Here is a 25,176-nt window from a genome sequence, read left to right on the forward strand (position 1 = left end):
CTCAGATCTAGGCAGGGCCCAGCAATGAGGAAATTGGTCTAGATTAAGGATTTTCAAACTGTGCTCCATGGAACTCCCTGGGGACTTCTTGGGCAGTGAGGCCAGAGGTGAGTGACTGGGGTTCTGGCTCCTTTTCCCATATTTAACAGTGGGCCCCCCCTTGGTCTGTGTTTTGCATTGGGCCTCTGAGTAAGGCTCTTCTTGAACAATGGGTTCTGCAGCTAAAAGGAGCTGGATTACCCCGGCCAGACCACATGTAATGTCTCTCTGCTCCAGGATTATTTCAGCTCAGCTTGGCAATCAGATGGTTTCACATGTTAGTTGGTGAAACTGAGAGGTTGCCAGGATCGGGGAACAGGCTCCTTTCTCCAGAGAAATGTTCTTTCCACTTAAGTCTACATCATGGAAATGGAGACCAGTTTGCAAGTTGGTCAAATAGCATTCCAAATCCAAATCAGATTTGGTTGCTAGTATTTCCTGGAAGAAACCAATGTGCTTATTGGAGTACAAGATGTTCACAAAATATTATTCAGTGGAGGGAGCAGAGAGTAGGCAACTTTCCTCTCTTTTAGCCCCTGCCCCAACTCAATGCAGATCTTTACTAAGTGTCTGCCTTTAGTTTTGAAGGGGTCAAAAATGCAGGAACGGATCTAGGGGATGTTGGTCTTGGCTTGTGGGGCTGCTGTGTTTCTTACCCTCATTAGACACCAGAAAGGTGAAACCACAGCTTGTGCCTACCTGCCCCTAAGGGCTGGGTTTAGATGCAGAGGCTTGGGGAGGGATGTATGCAGGAGGTGTGCCTGGCAGTTCCTTAGCTGGACATTAGGGCGTTTAAAAGAACAGGACAATGAGGCTCTCGAGGGCCTGGTGGGACAGGGCCAACATACTAGGAAGGACACAGAGCTGTGGCAGAAGCCTTTGTGGCTGCAGCAGAATCTCTAGAGCAGATGGAGCTACTGCAGATTCCCCGGTTCTTAGGGTTGGCTGGGGGGAGGCAGCTCATAGAGACCTTTGAAGTTCTCTCCATGTTCACTCAGCAGCACCATCTCCCATCCTACCAAGGAGAGAACTCCACTCTAGGAAGGAAATGTGACAGGTCTGTGGGGGGAAGGAAATGCCTCTTGTCACAGGCCACCAGAATGGCAACGCAGAGGTGAGAGAGCGGCTCTCAACATGGCACTCAGGCAGCAGGCAGGTGCGCCCACCTCTCCAGGGCCAGGAGGCCAGGAGGGACCTCCCCCAAATAGCTGCAGGGGTGCCAAGGAGAACAGATATTTCCCAGGAGATGCAAGGGGAACAGGGATACCCATTTAATACTGTAAAGGCAGCGGGAACATGAGGCACGGCTGAAGAGAGGTGGTTGAGCTATACCTGCCGTGGGGGGGTTATGTGCTATGTTTTGAGTTAGCAGGATGGGCTGAGATTTAGACTGGATGGGAAGCCCCTAGGACCAATACTCATGAAGAAGAGAAACCAGGTGCCAAACACAGCCAAGTGGGAAACTGATGGGGAAGAACTCCAAGGGTCGTGGTGAACCACAAGATGAGCAAGTGCTAGCATCACAGCCTAAGTGGCTTAAAGAGCCAACTAGAGGCATCTTTTGGAAGAATGCCAACCCTGGAGGCCTCCCTTTCTTCATCAGCCTCATGGCCTAGACCCCAGGGAAAAGCGACCAGAATCCAGGATGACCCATGGAAAACCCGCCCTCTGTGGCTGTGGAGAGGAGCAGCAGTCCAAGGGATGCAGCGGGGTCTAAACAAGCTGGGGATGAGCAGGGTCGCCCAGGGTGCAGCCTGCAGCCTGGCGCCTGTTCCTCCCTCCCAGGGCTCCTGTTGGATGCCTACCGGTGCCGCCTAGTCTCGCCTCCTGTGCTGCAGTGAAGGCTGTGAATGTGGCACAGCACTGTATCTGGTCAACTCTGACTTATTCATAAAGGTAAGAAGATGTAGCATCTTTGCCTAAACAAAACTGGTCCCAGCAAGACACCCCATCTCTCTATGACTCCCAGAAACATCAGATCTCAGCCTGGAGCTCTTTTCCACATGTGTGAAAGGTTCCCAGGAGACCGAGGCCTTGAGAAAGATTTGGGTTTTAAAAAGGATTCAGGGGCATTTGGAACAACCCCCCTTAAAGACCTTTGCTATGTTTTACTGAGCATTCAAGGCATTTGTGGAGTCACTCTTTGCTTATTCTGGCATGAACAGGAGCAGCAAAATCCCTCATATAGATGCCTCCTCACTCTGAGTCCTCTGGCACATACTCTGATTTTAGTGCTCCTCAAGCCACCCAAATATCCCTGATGTTAATGTGGCCAAAATGTGTCACTCATTGGTCAGGCAAAAACCCTAAACAGTTCCAAACAGTTCCAAAAACCCTGATTTAGGGTTGTTAAGAAAAAACCCTAAAACAGTTCCAAATAACCCTCACAAGCCATCCAGATGGCCAGAAACAAGGACATAACTCCTAATTGACCTCTATTTGCTCCTGTGTTATTTCCTGCAGGAAAGACCAGACGCTCCCATGAGATCACGAGCAGCCAGTGCTCTGGAGAAGGCATGGGAGCCTGGGTCTTCACTGGGACAGCACAGGAGGATTCATGAAAATAGTTTCTTGGGATAAGAGCTGAATGACATATTGACCTTGACACTGAAGCCTGTCGGGACTTCAAGGCAGTGAAAACGCAAGGTGGCCACAACTTGACCACTCTCCAAGCTCAGAGTCACAACAGATAGCTCAAAGAACCCAGCTTCTTCTTGAAGAAAAATCTTGCTGCAAAGGGGTCTTCCCCTTACAAAACAGGTAAGTCATGAGACCGTCATCCACTGTATAATAGATTACATCTCACACAGCAGAAGTAGGCTTGTTAGGTACAAATATTTTCTAGAGAATCTTTCTGTGAAGTTACTAATTCCTTGACAAACAGATCACTTCTAAATTTTATTTAAGAGTTCTTGCATTGTTTTATTTTTAAAGCATAGATTGACTTTGCCTCATCTGATACTAAAATGCAGCAGAGTGTCAGGTGGAAGCTGTGTTTGATTTGGGTTTGGTCACTCATCACCTTGGTCCTTCATAGTTCCCCGTTTTCTTCTCACGCACCTCTCTTGAGCAGCCTGGTTTCCTTGGCCAGAGAACAAGGCTCACTGGAGAGGTGAGAGTGGGCATCCACAGCTCCTGTGGGCCAGCCCCAACCCATGTCCCTGGACTGCATGCTCACTGGCATGCTGAACTAAATCTGCTCAGCGATACAGCAGGGAAATCGGTCAGAGGAGCTGTCAGGCCAGATGTGGTTGGAGATGGAAGAAAACACCTTAAGCAGAGGACTCTCCACAGTTGCATGAAGGACCCTGGGTTTCATCAAAAGCACTCAGATTCAATTCGTGTGTGTGTGTGTGTGTGTGTGTGTGTGAGTGTGCGGGGGTGGGAGGGAGCACGTGCACATGTGCATGTGTGTGAGCGCACGTGTGCATGTGAGAGCAGTGGTGAGGAGGTTCCTCGGTAATAAATAGTTCCTTCCCCTTTAGAGAAAGACTGAATTCAAAGAGATATTTAAAATAGATCCTCTCGTCCTGCCTGAGGCCAGTGCTGCTGTAACCAAATCAAAAGGAGATATAAATACAGAAGGAAAAAGAGGTATGTATTGGTTGGCGACAGGGGTAAGGGGAGGAAATAGAGAAGGGTAGATATACTTACCCTACAACCACAATGATAAAATCTAGTAAATTCCAACCGTTGCGGAGGTAAGCGTTAGGGTGAAAGAGAAGTCCATAGGCTATTACTTTTAAAAATGCTTCCACAGTAAAAATGATGAGAAAGAGATATTCCACTCGTTCCTAGGAAACAAAAATAGAAGAGCGAGAAAAAGAAAATTGTTAGATTGGGGATTTATAAAGTTCTGCCCAGCAGCTCTCACAAGGAGGTGGGGGAGAATGCTGCCCCCACCCTGTGGGAGGAGTTACGGGGACACTGGGTGGGGCCCCCTGGAACCCCTCCCAAACCAAATCAGTAACTCCACAGTCTGTCCCGCTATTAGAAGTGCAATGCACTGGGCATTATGGGTTTGGGGTTTGTGGGTTTTTTAATGTCTTCAAATGTTCTCTGTTAAAGTGCAAATATTAGAATGGTCAAAAATTACACATTTTTTGGAAAACATCTTACTTAACCAGTCAACATGTCGTTGTACCTTCTCAGAAGAGAACCCACAATGTCTTGACCTAAAGGGAAACAATGCCAGGACAGAAGAGAAGGGTGCTGAGAAAGGGGGGAGACAGGACTGCAGGAGAAGTGTGACACTAGTCAAGGTAACAAACCCTGAAGATAACTCAGTCCTGGGCGTGTACTAGCTGAGTTCTCTGAAATAGAACAAAACACAGCTGCAAAGCATTTGTGACACTGAAGATCTCTCGACAGCAGCTGAAACAGGCAGAACTGCTCACATACACGCGTCCAAAAATTTGAACCCTCTCTCTTTCTTGAGAAAGTAAAACTCTGTCCAAAGACATAGGGCAAGTTAGCAGTGAAAACCAGCATTTCCAGGATGGAGACAGGTACTGGGGTGGGGACTGTGGATGGGAAAGGCTCCTCTCTTTTTCTCAGGGGGCGGGAGGTAGGTAGTCTTTTCCGCCATCTGCCACCTTGAAGAAGGGCTCTGCATTTAAGGCTGCAGCTCCTGACCCAGGGAGCCCACACTGAACAGGACAAACTCATTGGCTCAATTAGAGCGAGACGACTCTTGATTCATCGGCTTCCCACACCATTAATTGCTTTCTCCCACAGCCATCCCCAGTGCAATCCTTAATGGCCCCATCAGGCCAAGGCTGCTGCCTGGATGCCTTCATGATCCACTGATCACCTCTGCAGGAGCCTCTGCCCATTTCTCACTGGAGCCACAAAACACCAGTCCACATGGCATCTGGCCACAGGTCCTCCAAGCAGGACAGGCCTGTCTACAACCTCAGGAAGCACTCAATTCAGAATGCCCAAACCTAGTTTCCCATCTTCTACCAGGCCAGAGCTCACTGCAGACCCACAGGGCCCACCCACATTGTAAAGAGTGAGCATCACCCGAGAAGGCCCTCCTCCTTCCACCTGGCCTGCGGGAAGGTGCTCTGACACTGGGGTATTGGGAGCTTGATGGGTAGCTCTTCCCATGAGGTTAGTATACATGCATGTCCCTGTGCTCTCTTCATTCTTTCTGGATCCCCTAGACATTTAGTGGGTACTAGCCTCACCCCTGGGTGAAGCAGTTTAAGGATGCAAAGTTAAAAAAATGCAGAATTCAGGGCCCCAACCAAACATACTGAAGTAGATCTCCTGGCTATGGAACCTGAAAATGTGCATTACAGACAATTTCCAGGTGTCTCTGAGGCACCTTAAGTTTAAGAACCACTGGCCCATGTGCTGATGCAGGCCCAGGCCAGGTAGCAATTGTGGGAAGAGACTGCAGAGGGTAGACTGAATCAGCATCTCAGAGGCAGGCTATCCAACCTTTATTTTCTACTCATTAGAGCATCACAAAGTTGGTCTGGGGATGAGACTGTCTAGGGGCTGTGACCCAGGCACAAATCACAGTGTCAGGGAGCCTCCAGTCCTTAAATTAGGTGATGTTGTGTTAAAATGAACATCAGGATAGTGTTGAAAAGGAAAGCACCTTTCAGAAGGGCACAGTGCAACCTGAGGAAGCTTGTGGAAGGTGGGGGGAGCTGTCAAACAGCACACAGCCCCATCCCCTGATGGTCAGAGCTTTTATGTGCAGCACCAGATGACAGAAACACCTCCTCTGTACCCCAGAAACCTCCATGGAAATCCACAGAGTTAAAGCTGGGACGAGAACAGAAGAAAAGAAGTGGAAACAAATGTGAGCTGGGTACCCACTAGGTGTCAGGCACTTTCATGTGTTCACATATGTGCCAGTTACTTTTACACGTCCATCCACCCATCCATCCATCTGCCCATCCGCCCATCCATCCATCCATCCATCCATCCATCCATCCATCCATCCATCCATCCAGTCACTCATTTTCAGTCTGGTACAACAAGATGAATTACCTTAAAGTGATGCTGGAGCTCCCTGTGGGTGTCTAAGCCTTCTGAGAGAGGCAGCACCCAAGCTGAGAATACCTCTTTCCCTGGGTAGGGAGACTGGTAATATCCCAAAGGCCCTATGTTCTGGGAAGCCAGCATTCCCAGACGGCTCCTGTAAACAGCTGGCACCCCCAACCCAGACTGCCTGGCACCAAGCAGTCTATTTATTCCCTCATCTAAAAGGCTGCTTTGCCTTGCTTGATTTCCCTATAAAAAGAGAAAGCCATGGGGTCGGAGGGGTCTTGGGCCCCTCCACTGCAATGAGCCCCACACTGCAGGCCTAGTGGCTTCCTGGACCTGGCACACCTCTTTGTGAGATGGAGGCTTGGGGAGGGGTGTCTGTGGCTTCTCTTGTGACCTGTGGCCTTTTAAATTCTCCCAATAAAGTCTACACTATGAGACATTTGTCCCACACCCTGGCACATAACACGTGGAAACTCAGAGGACCCATCTGACATGACAGTAGGTCGCTCAAATGTTCACACACACATTTATGAGCTGGGTGCTGGAGACTTGAGAGAATAAGATCTGAAATTGATCCTTGGTAAGTTGGCACGATGGATCTTGGCACAGTAAGGGACAAATGGACAGATGATTCCAGAACAATAAGTAAGTGGTGCTCTAGAGGCCAGCAGTTTGCTATGGATGCACTTCCCAAAGGTCAGGAGCCCCGAGATGAAGCTTGAAGGATGAGGAGTTGCACAAGCAAAGAAGGTGGAGGTGGCGGGGGGCGTGTCAAGGATCCCAAGGGTGGGAAGAAATAAGGAGAGGGCAGGTGTGGAGAGCTTCAGGGAAGGCAAGCATTTGATCTGGCCAGAGTGAGGGTTGTGAGAAAATGGGGGTGAGGGGATGGGTAGAAGCAAGATGCCTGGGGCTCTGTGGCCACGCCTGGATGCTTGGATTCCATTCTGAGGAGACTGGGGGTGACGGGGTGAGAAGTGCATGGCAGTGTGGCACTGCCCTAGAGCATGACAGTGGTGACAGGGGTGGAGAGGGTAGGTGAGTGACCCATCCAAAGATCACAGAGTCTCGAGCCACAGCAGAGACAGAGGGACTGGTTGAGCAGCAGGTTATTTGAGAGAGACTTTATAAAAGATGTAATTTGGCTTCTGGTTGCACCCAGGGGTTGGAGGAAGAGCCAGTGAAAGAAGTGCACTGTCCCCTCCCTAGGTTTCTAATTTGATGACTCTGAATGGTGATGCCTCTCACCGCAGTAGGGGACTTGGAAGGAGAAGGAGGGGAGACATTAGTTATGGACTCGCTGAATTAGGGCACTTGTGCGACATCAAGATGCCGAGGTGGGACTCAGCTTGCAGGGAGGCCTGAATGAGGTGGCCCTGGGAGAGCACGTGGACTAAAGAGAGAAAAGCTGAGACTGGAATCCAACCCTGTAAGGGACAACCTCTCCTCAGGAAAGCACTGCCAGATCGCGACATTTATCTCCTGGGCAGAAGTTACAGGACCCTTCTCCAAGCCATGAGTCTGAGAGAGAAAAGGACCTTGAAGGTTATCTAATTAACCTCCTCTCTTGAAAAAGTAGGATCCTGATAAGATATCAAGGCCAGGGAGGCAAATGCCGAGAACAGGAAACCGATTTCCTGACCCTTCATCCAAAGGTCCGTTCATCTCATCTGGCCTCCCTGGTGCCGGGGAACCTTTTTCACTGGTCCCCGCTTATCCCCAAAGACACAGCTGAGTCACACTGCACTTGCTAAGAATCTGAGCTAGAACTGAAAAGGGACCTGGGAGTCAGGAAGAAGGGGTCTGGCAAGAACCCAGAGGAGGGGCAGGTGCCTGTGGTTGCAAAGTCTGGACACAGCCATGCGTGCTGACGGCCACTGAGAAAAGCCCTGCATTCACTCTGACCTCAGGGGCATGAACGCCCTTAGAGAATTAAAACACACACCTAAACCAAAACACAAACAAAGACACTTAAATAAATGAAACAGCTTAGTCGATTCTTTCAAGATATGTGTGGTACTGCAATAGAAACTGTCAACCCAATAAATTCAATTAAGAAAAACAGAAAGAAACATCTAGGGGTGAATATGAACAGAGTAAAGAGCAAAGCTCTGTCACAGACTATTGTCTTGCTGCTGCCGCCTCGGGGTCTCGGGTCCTGTGAGTGACACTCCTTTACGGCGCTTGTCCTGAGCCCGAGCTCCAGGCTCCTCCCGGCTGCGGAGGGGTCCAGGGCTCTTTGAGAACGCACCCAACAGCCAGCATGCGAATGGCCCTTTCTGTGCTCTTGGGAACCAGGGAACTTGGGAAACCGACCTGCAACAGACTAAGATCCTCATTCCTACTATTCTGGGTTGAAGTTGGAAAGGGTAGAGGAGGTAGAAAAACTACAGAAGAGAGAACAAACCACGGGGCCAAGTCAGGGAAGCGTCTGGACTGGATTCCCGGGGTTCCTGGAGGAGCCCCTTTCTTGGGCCAGGGGGACCACTCTGCCCTGTCAGATGGCTCCTGGCTCTCTTCTTCGTCCTATCACTTCCCTTCCTCCCCAGGGCTATTTCCCTCCCATTGCTTCTTCCCCGTGTCCTTATTCTTCTTGCTTTCTTTCCTTTCTCCCTGCTCATTTTTTAGGGTCACCAATGGCAACCCAGGCCCATGGCCACATTTTTTAGAAGAATTCAGGGGGAGAGAGCTCAGTTCCCAGGAATCACAGCCTCTTCTAGACACTATGGAGCTAATTAGACATTGAAGAGTACAGTCTATCGCAGTGTCCCGCTTTTTTCATGTGTACATATCCAGCCTTTCAACTACGTCTTAACTTCCAGAGGACAGAGACTCAATATCTTTCAACAGTAAAATCTTGATTTTGGTGCCAACTGACTCTGTGTGTCTTTGGGCAAGTCATTTTATTTCTCTCGGTCTAATTCCTCATCTGTAAAAGAACTAATGAAGCATTTTTAAAACACAGTGCTGCAAAGAGCCCTGGGTTTCTAAAGTGCTGTTCGGGAGCAGTCACAGGTTAGGGAAGACTGAGAAAGTGGGGCTTTGGCTCCCCCACCCCTTGAAGCAGAGCAGTACCTTTTGAACCCACATGCTAAGTTGTCCAAAGGTCCTAACACAGTTGAATGGAGCTCAGGAAGCCAATTTGAGAGGGCTGTCGACAGAGAATATACACAGAAAAGAAGTAGCTACCTCTTCCTGACCAGCCTGGAAGGCTTTTATTGGCTTTATATTCTGGCTTCTGGTAAGATTTTATTTGAGAAGAGGAATCACTGCTTTTTGTGTTTTTCTTGAAACTTTGAACACCACTTCCAAAGTGGCAAATGACATACAAATTCTCTCCAAAATTCTATGGCAAGTGAGGAAGCTGGTGCCCGGTCTGGGTGCATTTCTGCCTAGAGCACAGTCAGATTCCAAGACACGGAAAGGAACAAGGAGTTCCCGTCCTTGTTCTGATGATCACCATAAATACAAATGGATTTTATAATAAAAAATCCTTCATTAAAGAGATTAGCAATATTTGTGCTTTAGAAGAACACGGACTCCTTGTGAACAGAAGCTGTGCCAGGGGAGTGCTCCTAGGCCAAGAACAATCGTGAGAGACTGTCTAGTCACGTATACACATTTCTGTACACACATCCATGGCACATCTGGGTGATGTCCAACATCTGCGCTGAACACTATACAGCTCACATATGCTATATAATAGACTAGGGTGTGAGAATTGGTACTAAGCCCATGTGCACCCTCTTAAATGTATATAAGTTTATTTATTAAAGCTGCCAAGAATTCTACACCAAACAAGTTGGTGAGAAGCCCAGTCATACAATTCCAGCTCAGGACAAGGTGCAAAGACAATAAACACAGTAACAATGCTCTGGGCAGCATCTTGTTTTTCAGATTGTTTCATAACTAAAGTGCCATTCAGTCTGACCTCAAATTATAGCCTCTTGCCTATTCTCTAACGAAGGGGGGTAAAACAACTGGAATACCACATTTCCTCCCTCCAATTCTTCTCTCATTCATTCATTAAGTCACAAATATTTCCTGAGGGTCTGCTCCAACCCCCACCATTTGCCACACTGTTATCTTAGGACACTGATGGGCTGTAGAAATAAGGACACATATTCCAAAATCCTCATTATTCAGAAGTAAGGGGACTTGTCCAAGGCCACATGTTTACCTGATGTGATGAGCACTCAGGTTTCCTAATGGCTGGTTGGTGCTCCTTCTTCTACAGTACAGCTGTTTCTGTCTGTGGACTGATTGAAACCTTGAATTACTGTGCCCACCAGGGGTCACTGGGCAGTAAAGGGCCACTTATATGGTATGGCTGGAAGGGCAGACAGCGAGGATCCCCAAAGCTCCTCCATCCTGGGGTCCCTACTGGTGCTTGAAATGCAGCCATTAAGAAGCTTTCTTCCATCAGTGGATGACTGATAAACACAATGTGGTGTTTGTGTGTGTGTGTGTATGTATATATATATATATATGTGTGTGTGTGTATATATATATATATATATATATATATATACACACACACACACACACGCATACATACAATGGACTATTAGCCATAAAAAAAATGGAGTTCTGACGTGTAATAAGTGCTATCACTGTGATCCTTGAAGACACTGTACTAAGTGAAAAAAGCCAAACACAAAAGGACAAATATTGGATGATTCTACTTATGTGAAATACCTAGAATGAGCAAATTCAGAGACAGAACATAGATTAGAGGTTACCAGGAGCTGGAAAGAGGAAAAAACTTTGGGAAGAGATAGTCGTGATAGTTGCATGACATTGTGAGTATAATTAATGTCACTGAAGGGTACACTTAAAAATGGTTAGAATGGCAGATTTTGTTATTTACTACAATGAAAAAAGAAAAAAGCAGCACTCTTTTGGATCTTAAAGGTTTTCTAACTTTTAGGGGGTCTCCATCTAAACTACCTGAGGTCCCATTAAAACCTGTATCAGCTACCACCTGAAAAGGGACTGATTCATCAGAATGTTGACAGCATAGCTTTTTGTGGTGAGTTCCTGGCCAGATGTCTGGGATCCCTGGATTGGGAAGAAGGGGGCTGGCTAGGGAGACAATTAGTTCAACTTCACAATTTTCAAGGGCAGGCCCTTCCCAAGGGCCTTATGTACACACCCATTTAGAAAGTGCCTGGTGGTTCAGATGGTGTGGCCTCAAGACTCAAGGCTTCTTGTTAAAGGAAGAAGGGAGAGGACAAACCATTTAATAGCCTAGGAGTAAAGCAGCCTGGAAAAGAACATTCACCTATTTATCAAGTGCATCTAGCAACTGAGGCTGAGTGAGTTGAAAAGTATGCCAGGGTTTTACAGTAACTCAGTTTAGAAAAATAAAAACTCTCCTCCAACTGGTCTGTTTTCTTTGTGCTTGCCCATGATGCTAAGTTGAAGTGACTTACCCACTTATGCATTTCTCATGTCCTTGTCTTCTTCTCTAGAGGCCGCCTAGCCTCAGCTGCCCAGCACACTGGCACCAGCCTCAGATCAAAATGCACTGGGCGTGCTGCCTCAGGCATCTGGGTGCTGGCCTGCCCACTCTTTCTGGGCTCTTCACTGCCTCATCCCTGAGATGGAATCTCTCACCACCCATGGGGCCCCTTCCTAGGCTGTATTTCTCAACTGCCAACTCCCACAGGGCAGAGACCGGCCTGCTGGAGTTCTCCATCTGGTGTCCAGCATATGAACGGTACAGAGGGAGCAATCACCCTTCGTCACATGCTACCTGCATGGCTCTCCTGGAGTTCAAAAGTACCCAAATGTTACACAGGCCAGCCTCTGCACGCAGCAGGAGCTCCCTCCACTTGCTGGCCTCTGCCTCAGGAGGTCATTTCCTTATAAGTCTGCCCATCTTGTCACTGGACGGCTCAGCTGTCAGAGTATGACAGCCCCTCCCTCTCCAAGAAGCTTACTCTGGCTCAGGGATGCTGCTTTTTCTTTTGGGGTAATGGAGTGGACAGGGTGAGAGATACTGCCAATCAGGGCTGAATTACTCTTGGGGACAATGGGGCATCTGCTTAGTGACCTGTGGGCTAGTGTATAATTTCCCAAAGAGAGGGAAGGCACAACAGTGGCCTCAAAGCTCTCTCCGAGTGCCCTCCTTCTTTGAGGAGCAGACTTACACCTGACCCAGGGAAACAGCCACTGTCTTTTCTGTCCATCCCACTGTCTGTCCCCATCCAAGCCCCCATCACTGGTTGTTTGGATACTAAAGCAGCTTCCTAACTGGTCACATTGACATCTAGGCTGTTTTACTACTTTAAAACCTTCAAAGGCTCCCCTCTGCATTGAAATGGAATCTAGCCTCCTGAGCCTAGCTCCCAGGTCTGCCACAGGCCAGCCCCACCCAGTCCCTCTGGCCTCGTCCTGGCCACCACCCTGCACCCCAGCCACACCAAAACCTTCACTCACCACACCTGAGCCAGAAAGGTTATCATGGGCAACTCTCTTCATGCCAGGTCAAGCCCCACCCCTTTCTCCTCATGCTCCTGGACAGCTCCCTTGTCACCACCCTGGCCTCCCTGTCTCTGAAGTCCTGGCCTCCTCCCAGTTACAGTGCCCTCTCTTTAGATCACAGTGATAGCACTTATTACACTGTGTTTTCTAGGTATTCCTTCCCTTCAGCGACAGAGCGCCTGCAGGGCAGAAGCAAGTGTCCTTGTCACCTTTGGCTAGGAGGTATCTTTAAATGAAAGGCAAAATGATGGAGGAAAGAGGGCTTTGGAGTCAGACACACCCGGGATCAAATTGTTTCCCTATTGCAAGCATCATAACCTCCCCAACTCTGGTTTCTTCACCAGTAAACAGGGGATAGTTATACAGATTGATGGGTAATTCTGAGAATTAGACATCACACAGTCATCATTCAATAGCAGTTGCTGACATCATTGCAGCCCGAGTACCTGCATACAGCAGGCGTTCTGCCCATGTCTGTAGAGTGAACATCCCTGCTCCAGGGGGCTTTGTGCGTCCTCCCCAGAGGTCCTGGCTCCATCTACTCCCACGGCGCCCCTGCTGAGCTGCGGAAGCTGTCAGCCGCACTGGCCCTGCTCCCTCTCCCTGTCTCCTCTCCTGCCCCGGCCACATCAGCTCTCCTGGCCTCTAAGCAGATGGCACAACTCACTTTTGTGCCTCTTTTGATCCTCTTGACCTTAACAAAAACTAGAGACTTGAGGCCTCACATCTATTATCGAGGAAACACAAAACAAAAACAAAAGCTTCTCTGTATCCTGTTTGCTGGCTCCCTGTATTCTGAATGTCCTTGCCCGACGTCCCTCTTTACCCTTCAGATCCACAGCAAGAGGTTCTACTCTGGCTTAAAACCCCAGTCCCAAAGCTGCGAGCATGTCCCTGTGTCTCTGGGAACCTGCTGCTCCTTTGCCTCCTAACATCATTTATTTCGACTACAGTGGACAAAGGTGAAGGACGACAGTCAGCACTCTCAAGAGCAGAGGACCCCTGGATTTAGGACAGAGGTGGGGAACCTTTTTTCTGTCAAGAGCCATTTGGATATTTATAACGCCATTCATGGGCCATACAAAATTACCAACTTAAAAATTAGCCTGCTATATTTGGTCAGACATTCAATTGAATTTATTGAATTTCAAGTCCTGCCTGTGGTTGCCTTGGCAGGGCCAGACCGAATGATTTCATGGGCCTAATAAGGCCCACAGGCCAGACATTCCCCACCTTTGATTTAGGAGGTTTGTTAGCCATGCGATAATCACTACAGTGATAACTCACTGGGAAGTACTTTACAGTTCACAAGGCACTTGCCATATATTCAGATGTTGAGTCTCATGATCACTTTGTAAAGCAGAAAGGGTAGATACCTTTCTTCTCCTCTTATTCCCACTTTCTTTTCCTCCTTACGAAACCACCATTGCCACTATCACCACCACCACCACCATCACCACAATGACCATCTCCACCACCTCTCCACTATCACCACTATTGTCATCATCACCACCACCATCATTACCTCCACTACTGACATCATCACCACTGCCTTCCCCACCTCCACCATCATCACCACCATCTCCACTACCACCATGACCGTCATCACCACCAACACCAGATCACCACTATCATCATCATCACCACCATCTCCACTACTGTCATCATCACCATCTACTGGCTTCAGGAGAGGCATGTGACCCAACCTGGCACTATTTCTTTAGCTGGACATGCTCATGTCTATATATGAAGCCTGGATCCATGACAACTATCTGGTGACCATGAGGTTTACTAGTTGAGGACGAGAGAAACATGCTGAGTGGCAGCAAGAAAGGGTGAAAAGAAATGCTCTCTCAGATAAAGCTGTTGACTTAACTCAGACAATGAATTAACTCAACCAACTTTGATGCTATCCTAATTCAGGGCTTATTTTATGTGACATAAAATTTCGTTACTGTAGCAACCATTTCAAGGTGAGTTTTCTTATTCTTGCATCTGAAGGCATCCTTATTGATAGGCTCTTTTTGCTATCTCTACCCCACTCCTGCTCAGTGCTTCCACGCCTTATCAGCCACTTGGTCACATTAAAACTAAGCTTAGTCTCATTAGCTGGGAAAGGCAGGAGCTCGTGAACACTATCAGACAAATGCTCCTGTCTCCCGGTTAGCTAGCAGCTGAGATGCTTATTTTAGATTATTGTTTCAGACTAGATCTAGAGAGATCAGCCCAAATCCCAATCAGAGGGTAGCCCTGTAAGCTGTGTTTAGCCTCCTGTTTCAGCACAGGGCTGTTGAGACAAAGGGCATGGCTGCAGGTGGCGGCAATTTAACAGTCCTGAGAAGCAGGTGGGAGGCACAGAGGGACTCTTCCAACAGCCCAGTGGCAGAAGCCTGGAGATAAAGCACACAGATGCAGACCTGGTATTTCTCTCCTGGGGTGTGGTTTTTTTCTTACCCTCAAGTGATGAAGGACTTTCTGTGCAAGGAACTTTCCAGAATCCCATACTCATCATGATACCTCCCTCCTCAGGAATTATAGGGACTATGCATTCTTAGCTCATCAGACCTCAGCTTCTCTGCTTGAATCCTTCCCTTCCCACCTGTGTACTTTGTCATTTCCTGGCACCTACCACTCATGTTCTGATGCTACCTCCCTCCCTGCTTAGCTCCATGCTGGCCACTGTGGCCCCTCGTTGGAATATTCTCACCTCCTCCAGGGCCAGCTGGATTCCTCCACCTGCTACAGCATTACTTTGATTTTCCCCAAGCTCTCAATCTCCTTTTTCTGTGGGTCCTACAGTCTTATGGCCAGTCTGTCTGTGCTGTTCGTCTCGGACTTTTATATATGATATTATGACATGTTTTATAAGTTCTCTCATTGCGGCAAGTGTTCCAGATCTCTCTCTCTTACTCATCAGCACTCCGAGGGAAGGCACTATGTCACTCTATCCCCTCAGTGCCTTGTATAGGGACCAGGACTGGAGGCTCCTAGAATCCTCTAGTGCAGAGCTGGAAGGCCATTTAGAGGCCATCAAAATCAACTTCCCAGTCTCAGACTCCCTCAGTGCCACACTTCATGGTTTACAATGGGCTTTCAGGTCTTCTTCCTCTATCTGCTCCCTAGACAGCCCGTGGGTCGGCAGACTGGCCTTTATCCTCAGCAACCTTTCCCTTCTTCCCCCACAAGGAGCACTACCAGGCCACGCAATATCTTCATCAAGGAGACCATGTACCAAGAGGCCCACCCTGAAGGGCACTGGGACTGAGGACTGTGATTACAAAGGGCATAAGACACTGCCGCTGCTCTCCAAGTGCTCGCAGTCTGGCAAGGAAGCAGGAAGGATGTGCCCGGTGGAGAGAAGTTAGGACACAAAGTCACATTTGCTACTCACCAAATGAGTACTGTGGACAATAAGCAATTTAAGGACTTGGAGAAAAGGCAGATTGTTAAGGGCTGGAGGTCAGTATATGTGGTATGGGCCTGAGGTTGGGGAGATTGTGGGCCAAGCGTGGGTACAATGAGGTGATTCCATATGGGAAACATAGGTTCTCATGGAGACACAAGGAGCAGACAATTTTTTGCTAGAGAGTAAGCGTTGGGGGAGACAAACCTGGGTAGACTGGAGGGTTTAAACAAAAGCAGTGACAGGATAGAGTTTGTACTTCATACAAAGGAGTTGTCCCAGGATTTAAGGTCTATGGTGACTTTGGCTGGTGATGATTTGTGATCAAGGGGTTATATGTGCTAAGCTAAGATAAAGATAAATATGGAAAGCAACCTGCAGATGGATCAGATTCAATTTGGGGGACCCTGCAGTAGTCTAGGAATAGGTGATGACTGTTTGAACTACAGAGGGACAGAGCAGAAGGAGAGAAAAGGCAATGACAGATTCAGAAAATGCTAGGAATGGAGGTGGGCAGAGAGGCCCATCAAACATGACATCAAGACTTCACTCAGAATGGTTGCAGGAATGAAGGTATCATTTGCAACCATGGAGTCCAAGGCAGGAGCTGCCCAACACCAGCAAGGTGGCTTAGGCATGTCACACAAGCTCTCTGGACTGCAGTTTATTTGCCAACGGTGAAGTTTGGTCAGATAATCTCCACTCCCCTTCCTGTATCCAGCTAGAAGGTGACCCAGTGTAGAGGGAATTCCATGGCACTAGCAGATCTGAGTTTTAAATTTTAGATCTTCCACAACTATTGCACCTTAGCCAAGTTACTTAAAGTTCATATGCCTCCATTTCCTTAGCTACAAAATGAAGATAATATTTTCCTATCAAGACTCCATAAGGACTGAGGGAAAAGTATATGCTAACGTGTTAAACAGGAAATACTTAAGAAATGTTGTCCTTCCCAACCCTCCAATGGTTCTAGAATTCCATGGAATCTGAGATGTCATGAAGACATAACAAGAAGAGGCAATAACATCCGAGTGGAAACATAACAGGTGATTAGAGATGATGGGTGGGTCAGAGCTAAAGGTATGGTTTTGAGAAACAATCTGTATAGATGAAGCCGTGAAAGTTATATGAAATCCATGACACAAGAACAGGGCGCATTCTGAGAACAGAGGAGAAGGGCTCAGGACAGGGATGGTGGCTCAGTGCGTCATTTCTCAAGACCATCATTTTTGCCATGTCCATGTATGTGTAGTATTGTTTACTTAATACTTTTTCTTTAAATCAACTAACTTCTCTTATATAAACATTTAGAAATAAATTTTTAATAATAATATCACTATAATTGCTTGCCATGATAAAAAGTGGCAGTAAATATAACTACTGAAATGTTTGCCATGTACTCTCCAAAATCATCTCATTGACCCTCCCCCCCACCCAAGTACACATTCATTCCACACTTGGGGAAACACTGGGCTCAGGGACTGTCCCTTGAAAGGATCAAACTGACTTCATGTGGTTCCAAAAGGTAGGAGGACGGAAGCAGGACCCATCAGTGGAATTGAGAGGAAGGCCGATTTTGCCTCAGAGGAGAAACTCTTCAGGGTTGGAGCTCTCCCACAATGGGGAGGGCTGCCCTGGGAGCTGTGCACCCAGACACAAGAATGGGTCACCTATGGGTGTGATTTCATGGGTAAGCCTCAGTTGGAGAGTTACACCACATCTCCTCCAAGGTCCTTTTGATGACCAGCAGTCCTTCATGCCATTCATGAGTGAGAGGAAAGCAAAGGAAGTGAGAGTGAATGAATGGATGAATGGGTGCATAAATGGACGAAAGGAGGCAAAAAAGGGCTATTCATCAAAACAGGCATGGATCCAGGGGAGTGCAATGCTTCTGCTGTCTTGGTCAGCCCCCCTTCCTCCCCACCCACTGGGACAGCTCCAATCTTATGGCCCCAAAGAGTATCAGCCTAAGGAGGCCATCCCTGGCTCCATGCACAGTGGATCCACCAGGCTAAGTCTTCTGCCTCAGCTCCTCAGCCTGCCTCCAGTGCTGAGACAGTCAAGTAGTAGCCTTGATCCAGGCTCCTTAAAAACCAACAGGCAAGGAAATAAAATGCCCACCAGTGACAGCCTGGCCACACTTCCTGTATGGTTCAGAGACATTAGTGTGCACATGAACTTCAACTAAAAGGAGCCTTGCTCAAGCGGCCAGCTCCTCTAGCACTGGCTGCTGGGGTCCAGGATTCTGCCTGTCTAAATGGCCCCAGGCTCCTGCCCTAAAGGAAACACTTCCCTCACCCAGTAAGGATAATAAGGCACAAAGAGGGAAGGACTTGCTGAAGCCATAAAGCTGTATCACATAAATGGCATGGTAATAATGCTCATTTACAACACTCCATTAAAAAAAGAAAAAAAGCATGTTGCATCTATGTCTTTTCTGATCTACCATCCAGAACATGTGCTTACTCCATTATCTGAACTTCCATAGCACTTCTCCTGGTAGGACCAGTGTGGGGAGGACTATGTTTGGGATCACATTCTGCCTTGTGCTGTGGCTCACTGTGAGCCCATGATACTTCTGGCCTTTCTAGAAGTCAGCACCGTGGTTTCATCGTGTACCATACCATTTATGTGATACAGCTTGTTACCATGGTTCCTGGGTACATCGCCTTGTCTTTCTGAGCCTCAGTTTCCTCATCTGTAAAGTGGCATGACAAAACCTACCTCATAAGAATGTTATAAATCTGAAATAAGGTACAAATAATATTTATTATGATCCTTTGTAATTGTTAAAGTGCTGTACAGATATGAGTCATCATTACTATAAAAATAAGCAAAAAAGAAAAAATTATCTAAATGTGAAATGAGCAGTGAGAAGTACTTATTTCCCAGTCAGGACTGAAGCATGCAGCACCAGAGACCTGCTATAGCAAAGCCCACTCTGTGGGGTCAGCCCACATACAACACTTTGTCCTCCGTAGTCATAGCCAAGAGCCACAGCCAGTCAGACTTAGTGTCAGTTCTACTCACTGACGTGCCAACAGCAATTAAGGCTCAGCTACCACAGAAGGACACACACAACCCACACAAGGGAGACACCTGGAGCACCCAGCTCAGAACCAGGAAGGTGGCACCACTGAGCCCCATAAGACACCTACTACATAACACCACTCTGCCAGACTGGGAGAAGTAGAATATCTACCTAAATCATAAAAACTAACATAGGGAGGTAGCCAAAATGAGAAGCCAAAGAAACATGTCCCGAATGAAGGAACAAGACAAAACTCCAGAAAAACAATTAAACAAAATGGAGACAAGCAATCTTCCAGATACAGAGTTCAAAATATTGGTTATAAAAATGTTCAAGGAATTTAGCAAGGACTTCCACAAAGAGATAGGAAACATAAAAATGGAGATAGAAATTATAAAAAAGAACAAGTCAGAAATGAAGAATACAATAATTAAAATGAAGAATACATTAGAAGGAATCAACAGCAGATTAGATCAAGCAGAGGATCAAATCAGCTATTTGGAAGAGAAGATAGCAGGAAACACCTAATCAGAACAACAAAAAAGAAAAAAGAATTTAAGAATGAGGATAGTTTAAGGGGTCTCTGGGACAACATCAACCATACCAACATTTGCATCACAGGTATATCAGAAGGAGAAGAAAGAGAGCAAGGGATTAAAAACCTATTTGAAGAAATAATGGCTTAAAAGTTCCCTAACCTGGCAAAGGAAATAGCACACAAGTCCAGGAAGTGTAGAGAGACCCAAACAAGATGAACACAAAGAGGCCCATGCCAAAACACATCATAATTAAAATGCCAAAGGTTAAAAGACAAAGAGAGATTCTTAAAAGCAGCAAGAGAAAATAAGTTAGTTATCTACAAGGGAGCTCCCATAAGGCTGTCAGCTGATTTCTCAACAGAAACTTTGCAGGCCAGAAGGGACTTGCAAGAAATACTCACAGTGATGAAAAACAATGACCTACAACTAAAATTACTCTACCCAGCAAGGCTATCATTTAGAACTGAAGGGGAGATAAAGAGCTTCCCAGATGAGAAAAACCTAAAGGAATTCATCACCATAAAATCAGTTTATAAGAAAAATTAAAAGGACTTCTTTAAGGAGAAAAAGAGGAAGAAAAAGATCCAAAAAATGAATAATAATATGGAAATAACTACACACCTATCAATAATTACTTTATTTTTTTTTTAAATAATTACTTTAAATGTAAATGGATCAAATGCTCCAATCAAAAGAATGGACAAGACCCATATATATGCTGCATACAAGAGACTCACTTCAAATAGAAAGATACACAGAGACTGAAAGCAAAGGGATAAAAAAGATATTTCATATAAATGGAAATTTTAAAAAGTTGGGGTAGTAATACTTATATCAGACACAATAGACTTTAAAACAAAGGCTATTAACAGCAGACAAAGGAGGACCCAGCAATTCCACTTCTGGGTATTTATCCGAAGAAACCCAAACCACTACATTGAAAAGACATAGGCACCCCTATGTTAATGTAACATTATTTACAATAACCAGGATGTGGAAGCAAACTAATTGGTCATCAAAAGACAAATGGATAAAGAAGATATGTATAAACAATGAAATATTACTCAGCCAGAAAAAAAGAGTGAAATCTTGCCATTTGTGACAGCGTGGATGGATCTAGAGGGTATTATGCTAAGTAAAATTAGTCAGAGAAAGACAAATGCCATATGATTTCACTTATATGTGGAATCTAAAGAACAAAATAAATGAACAAACGAAACAGAAACAAACTCATAGATACAGAGAACAAACTGACGGTTGACAACTGGGCGGGAGGTTGGAGGAGCTGGGTGGAAAAGGTGAAGGAATTAAGACTTACAAATTGGTAGCTACAAAAGAGTCACAGGGATGTAAAGTACAACATAGGGAATACTATCTATAATATTGTAATAACTATGCATGGTGTTGGGAATACAAAACTTTTTAGGGCATCACTTCATAAGTTATATAAATGTGTAACCTCTCTGCTGTATACTTGAAACTAATAGAATATTGAATGTCAACTGTAACTGAAAAAAATTTTTAAATTAAAAAAAAGACTGAAGCATGCAGAAGAGAAATAATTTCTCCAAGGTCAAACAGGAAGACTGTGAAGAGCCCTAGAGTTGGGCTCCCAACCCCCAACCACCTGCTCACTGTTCATGCTCACTCACCTCTGGCCTCCCTCTGACTCTCTGTTAGCCTCAGCCACCTACTCCCCAAGGCACTAACAGAGCGGTGTTGTCAGGTAGAGAGTCATAGACTCCTAGAGCAATACAAAGCTAACCCAGAGTGTTGGAGCCCCTTTCCCCAAGTTGCTAGAGTGGGTCTCCAGGTTGTCCATGAGAAGGGTGATTAAACTATTTTCATACTCTAAACATTGATGGCACCTGGCACTGTAGTGACTACCTGGGCACCAGCCAAGCAAAGATGTGAAGATACGGTCTCTGCTCTGCAGGAGCCCATGGCCCACCTCCTGTTCTGGGACGTCAGGGAATCTGTCCCTGATGACCGCTCCTAGCCGCTCTGCTAAGTAGAAGTCACCTAAAAAGGGCTAACTCTCCTGTCCTCCAAATCAGGCTCGCTCCTCACACTCCAGCTCTTCTCGGAAACTGGCTGACGCCTGGCAGATCTAATTTAATAAGTGTTTCCTGCAAGCTGCAAACAGTCATAATTTTGGCTTTTTGTGGCTGTCTTCTTTCCCTTGTAAAAAGGAGCTGTTCTCCTTGCTGATCAGTTCAATTATAATGATATAAAACAGAGAGCAATAAAAACTGGGACATGCCCTAAAAGGGGAGTGTGGTAACAGTGATTCACAGTCTTTCCCTTTGGGGACCCCAGCAGGGGTGAGTGAGGTAAGCTGTCTCTCCGTGCAAAGACAGATTTTATGGTAGGTAAGAAGGGGGATAGGAACCTCAGGATCCGGACACCAGAGGCCACAGGGCCCAGGGTCCTACCTTCAGCTGACATTCACTAAGCCCTGCTAGAAAGCGCTCACTGAGCAGCAGTGCAATGAAGCAGGACACAGCCTGTTGGTGGGTTCCTCCTGCCTTTTCATGGCAGGCAAATGAAGTGCCTGGACCTGAATAGTTCACAAATGAGCCAACTCCTGGCTCCAGCTCCCAGTTCTTGTCACATGCCAGGTCTTGGGCACAGCACTTTCCAGAGGTTATCTTACAGCTGCCCTGGGAGGTGGGTGCCATCATTACTTTCACTGTACAGGCATGGGGCCAGGGCTGCCTGGCACCATGCTGGTTGTGTGGGCCTCTCAGCATATACCACACATTTGGACCCTGGATTCCATATGGCCTCTTGCTACTTTTTCTCCCTCTGGAAACACAGAACAAGGGCAATGAGTGCACTGTGGCAGTAAGAGCACCATCCTGGGAGTCAGAAATCTTGGGCTCTAATTTTAGTTCTCCCATTACCAAATGGGGTGACTGTGGGAGGCCACACAGCTTCTGTGAACCTGACTTTTCCCATCCACAACATCCTCAAGATGAAGAGGCTGGGTTTTATCAGTGGATCTCAAATTTCAGTTCTCTGATGGCTACCTAGAAAGATTCTGGGCGCTTGTTAAAAATATAGCCTCCTATCCCCCATCCCAGATGTGCTGAATCAGAATATTCTGGGAGGGGCCTGGGAGTCTGGATTCCTTGCAGGTCCCTCAGAGTCTAAAGAGCTCAAGTTGGGTAATACAGGTCAAAATTATCACCATGGCTCCTTTCAGTTACAAGATTCTCAAATCTGTCTTTGCCTTCCAGGAGCACAGGTGCTCTGCAGGGAACTGCCTGGGTCTGCTGCATCTGACAGGAGGTGCAGAGGGTGGGGAGAGGAAGAGCACTGCCTGAAGCTGCCCACAGAGCAGTGGCATGTGGCTTTTACAGAGACATCTGAGGCGAGGCACAGTGCCGGGACACTGGGTGACAGAGTCGGCAGGGGGTGTTTCCAGGGTGGAAGGCTCAGGGGCGAAGGGAGGCCAAGTGAGGACAGGGTGGTCAGGCCTGCTCTCTGCCATCAACCTGTCCGGGAAGATCCCAGGTCAAGAGACAAACTCCTGCCAGCACAATGCATTCAATGGCCTGGCTCCAGGAGGGCTCCACAGGGAGGGAGGGACAGGGGCCTCGGCAGAGGGGGCTGCAAATGTCAGCAAAGGAACCTGGGCTCTTTTCTGTGGGCAGTGCTGAACCAATTATGCGTAAGTAAATCTTACAAAAGCACTTTTCAGATAGAATTAAAACAGATTTTCAATTTCCAAGCAAATAATATAAGCTGTAGCCTTTCCTTTGACTGTTTCTCAGCTTGAACTCCCAGAAGTGACGGGGCTAAGTGTTTGATCTGATAAGGAGTCACTGATATATAATAAACATTCCAAAGTGGCCATTATTTTGCTTTGAAAGACCTGCCTCACAAAATGCTAGCCATTCGAGGCCCAGTGGCGACTCCCTCCCCTCCCCCAGGGACACCTTCTTGATCAGGCAGACCTCTCCCTTCTGCAAATTCTTCACCTTAATCCTCCATCCACTGGTTCCCAGGCTCTTGTTAAGACTTCATGGATCAGTCAAACAGCAAAAGAATGTTAGGAACAGAAATAGGGTTGCCAACTTTTTCTCCTGCCAAGTAGAAATATTAAAAATAACAATGATCATTTATTATCCCTTTGTTTCATAAAAGGAGGGGGAAACAACCCCAGAATAAAGGGCGGCTGGCGACCCCCACTGCCGTCACCACCACTCCGCACACTGCACTCTGCTTCTGTCTCTCATCGGATGCAGCCGGCAAATCTTCACTGTAAGTCGGCACAGGCCGGCAGGCTGGCACCGGGAAGCTTAGGTCCTTCCCAATCTCTAGCTCACTGCATACTTTCTGTGTCCTTCCTCCTAAGGCGTTCTTTGCTCTGGCTCCTGAGGCCCTCTAGGGTTTGGCTCTAGCCAACCAATGTGTGGAAGATGGCAAAAAATAGCCACAATACTTTACAGCTCTTCCCATCAAGAGTCAGAGTCTATTTTCCCATCTCTTGAGTGGCTGACTTGGTCACTTGTTTTGACCAGCAGAATACTGTGGAAGAGACAGTGTGCAACACCTAAGCCCAGGCCCTTTTGAGGCCTTGCTTCTCCTTTCGCTCTGGGGGCCTTTTTCCCACCACATTAACAAGCCCATGACAGCCTGCTTCAGAACGAGAGACCACATGGAGAGTGGACGTGGCACACCAGCCAACCCAGCCAAGGCCACTAGGGTTACTGTTCCAGTAACCCAGCATCTGACTGCAGACACTTGAGCAAGCCTAACTCAGACCAGCTGAGCCCTGCCAGGCCCTGAAGAGCCACTCAGTTGGGCCCAATCCACATTACTAACTGGCAGAAATGTGAGCGACGTGAATGGTCATGGTTTAAAGCCACTAAGCACTGAGGTTTTTATTATGCAGCACAAGCTACCTGTGTTACATCACCTTTCCAACAACGATTTGCATGGCCTTCTGTACCCTCTTCTGTCTTTAAATACAACTTGGGCTTTCCTATCTCTAAGAATTTGCCTAAATTATTCCCCTCTAGACTCAGGCCTGAAATATCTGTTTCCTTTCTCCTCAGATTTTACCCTTTCTCCAAGATTTAGGTCAACTACCTCTTCTTCAAATACTTCTCAGAACTGTAGCACTCACTGTCTCTGCCACTCCTTTGGCCCTTGATGACACACACATCACCTTCGTGACATGTCGTCTTTAAACGTGTTTATTACATCTTGCTTTCTCAATTAGATTGACAGTCCTTCATGGGCAAAGGCTTGTCTTATATTTAGACTCAACTTTTAACCCAATGTCTTGTGCAGGAGAAGTATATTTATTACTCATTGATTGATGAGACTTGGAAATTCAACGAGTATCTGAAAATAACCACGCCAAGTCAGTTTCCAGCAATGCACCTTCCATGCAGCTCTGAGCTGTGTCCTGGATCCTGCTGCTTTTCCATGAGATCTGAGCTCATTTTACAGTCCCACCACAATGCTTTCTAGAATAGGGAGAATGCCCCCTCTCCCCAACACACACACCAACAGCATGGAAAGTCAGGGGGTTGCACCCAAACCAAAGCAAGCAAAATCCCCTTGCCAAATTATTACTCGACTTTCCAGTCTCCTGGGACCTTCTAGAGCTCCGGAAACTTTCCCTTCTCATTTCTGTGACCTTTCATTTGTCC

The 25,176-nt window shown here is 46.9% G+C and overlaps 1 protein-coding gene across 1 annotated transcript in view; it reads right to left on the minus strand.

Moving 5' to 3' along the window:
- The window catches only part of CACNA1C (calcium voltage-gated channel subunit alpha1 C), a 589,282-nt gene that overhangs the window by 223,958 nt on the left and 340,148 nt on the right, over nt 1-25,176 (minus strand). Inside the window, exon 4 of the mRNA XM_087814454.1 lies at nt 3,694-3,833. Coding sequence (XP_087670580.1) covers nt 3,694-3,833 — 140 coding nt within the window. The remainder of the gene's footprint in view (nt 1-3,693; nt 3,834-25,176) is intronic.

The sequence above is a fragment of the Miniopterus natalensis genome, chromosome 2 (genome assembly GCF_054644295.1).
Source record: "Miniopterus natalensis isolate mMinNat1 chromosome 2, mMinNat1.hap1, whole genome shotgun sequence".
NCBI classification, from domain to species: Eukaryota; Metazoa; Chordata; class Mammalia; order Chiroptera; family Miniopteridae; genus Miniopterus; species Miniopterus natalensis.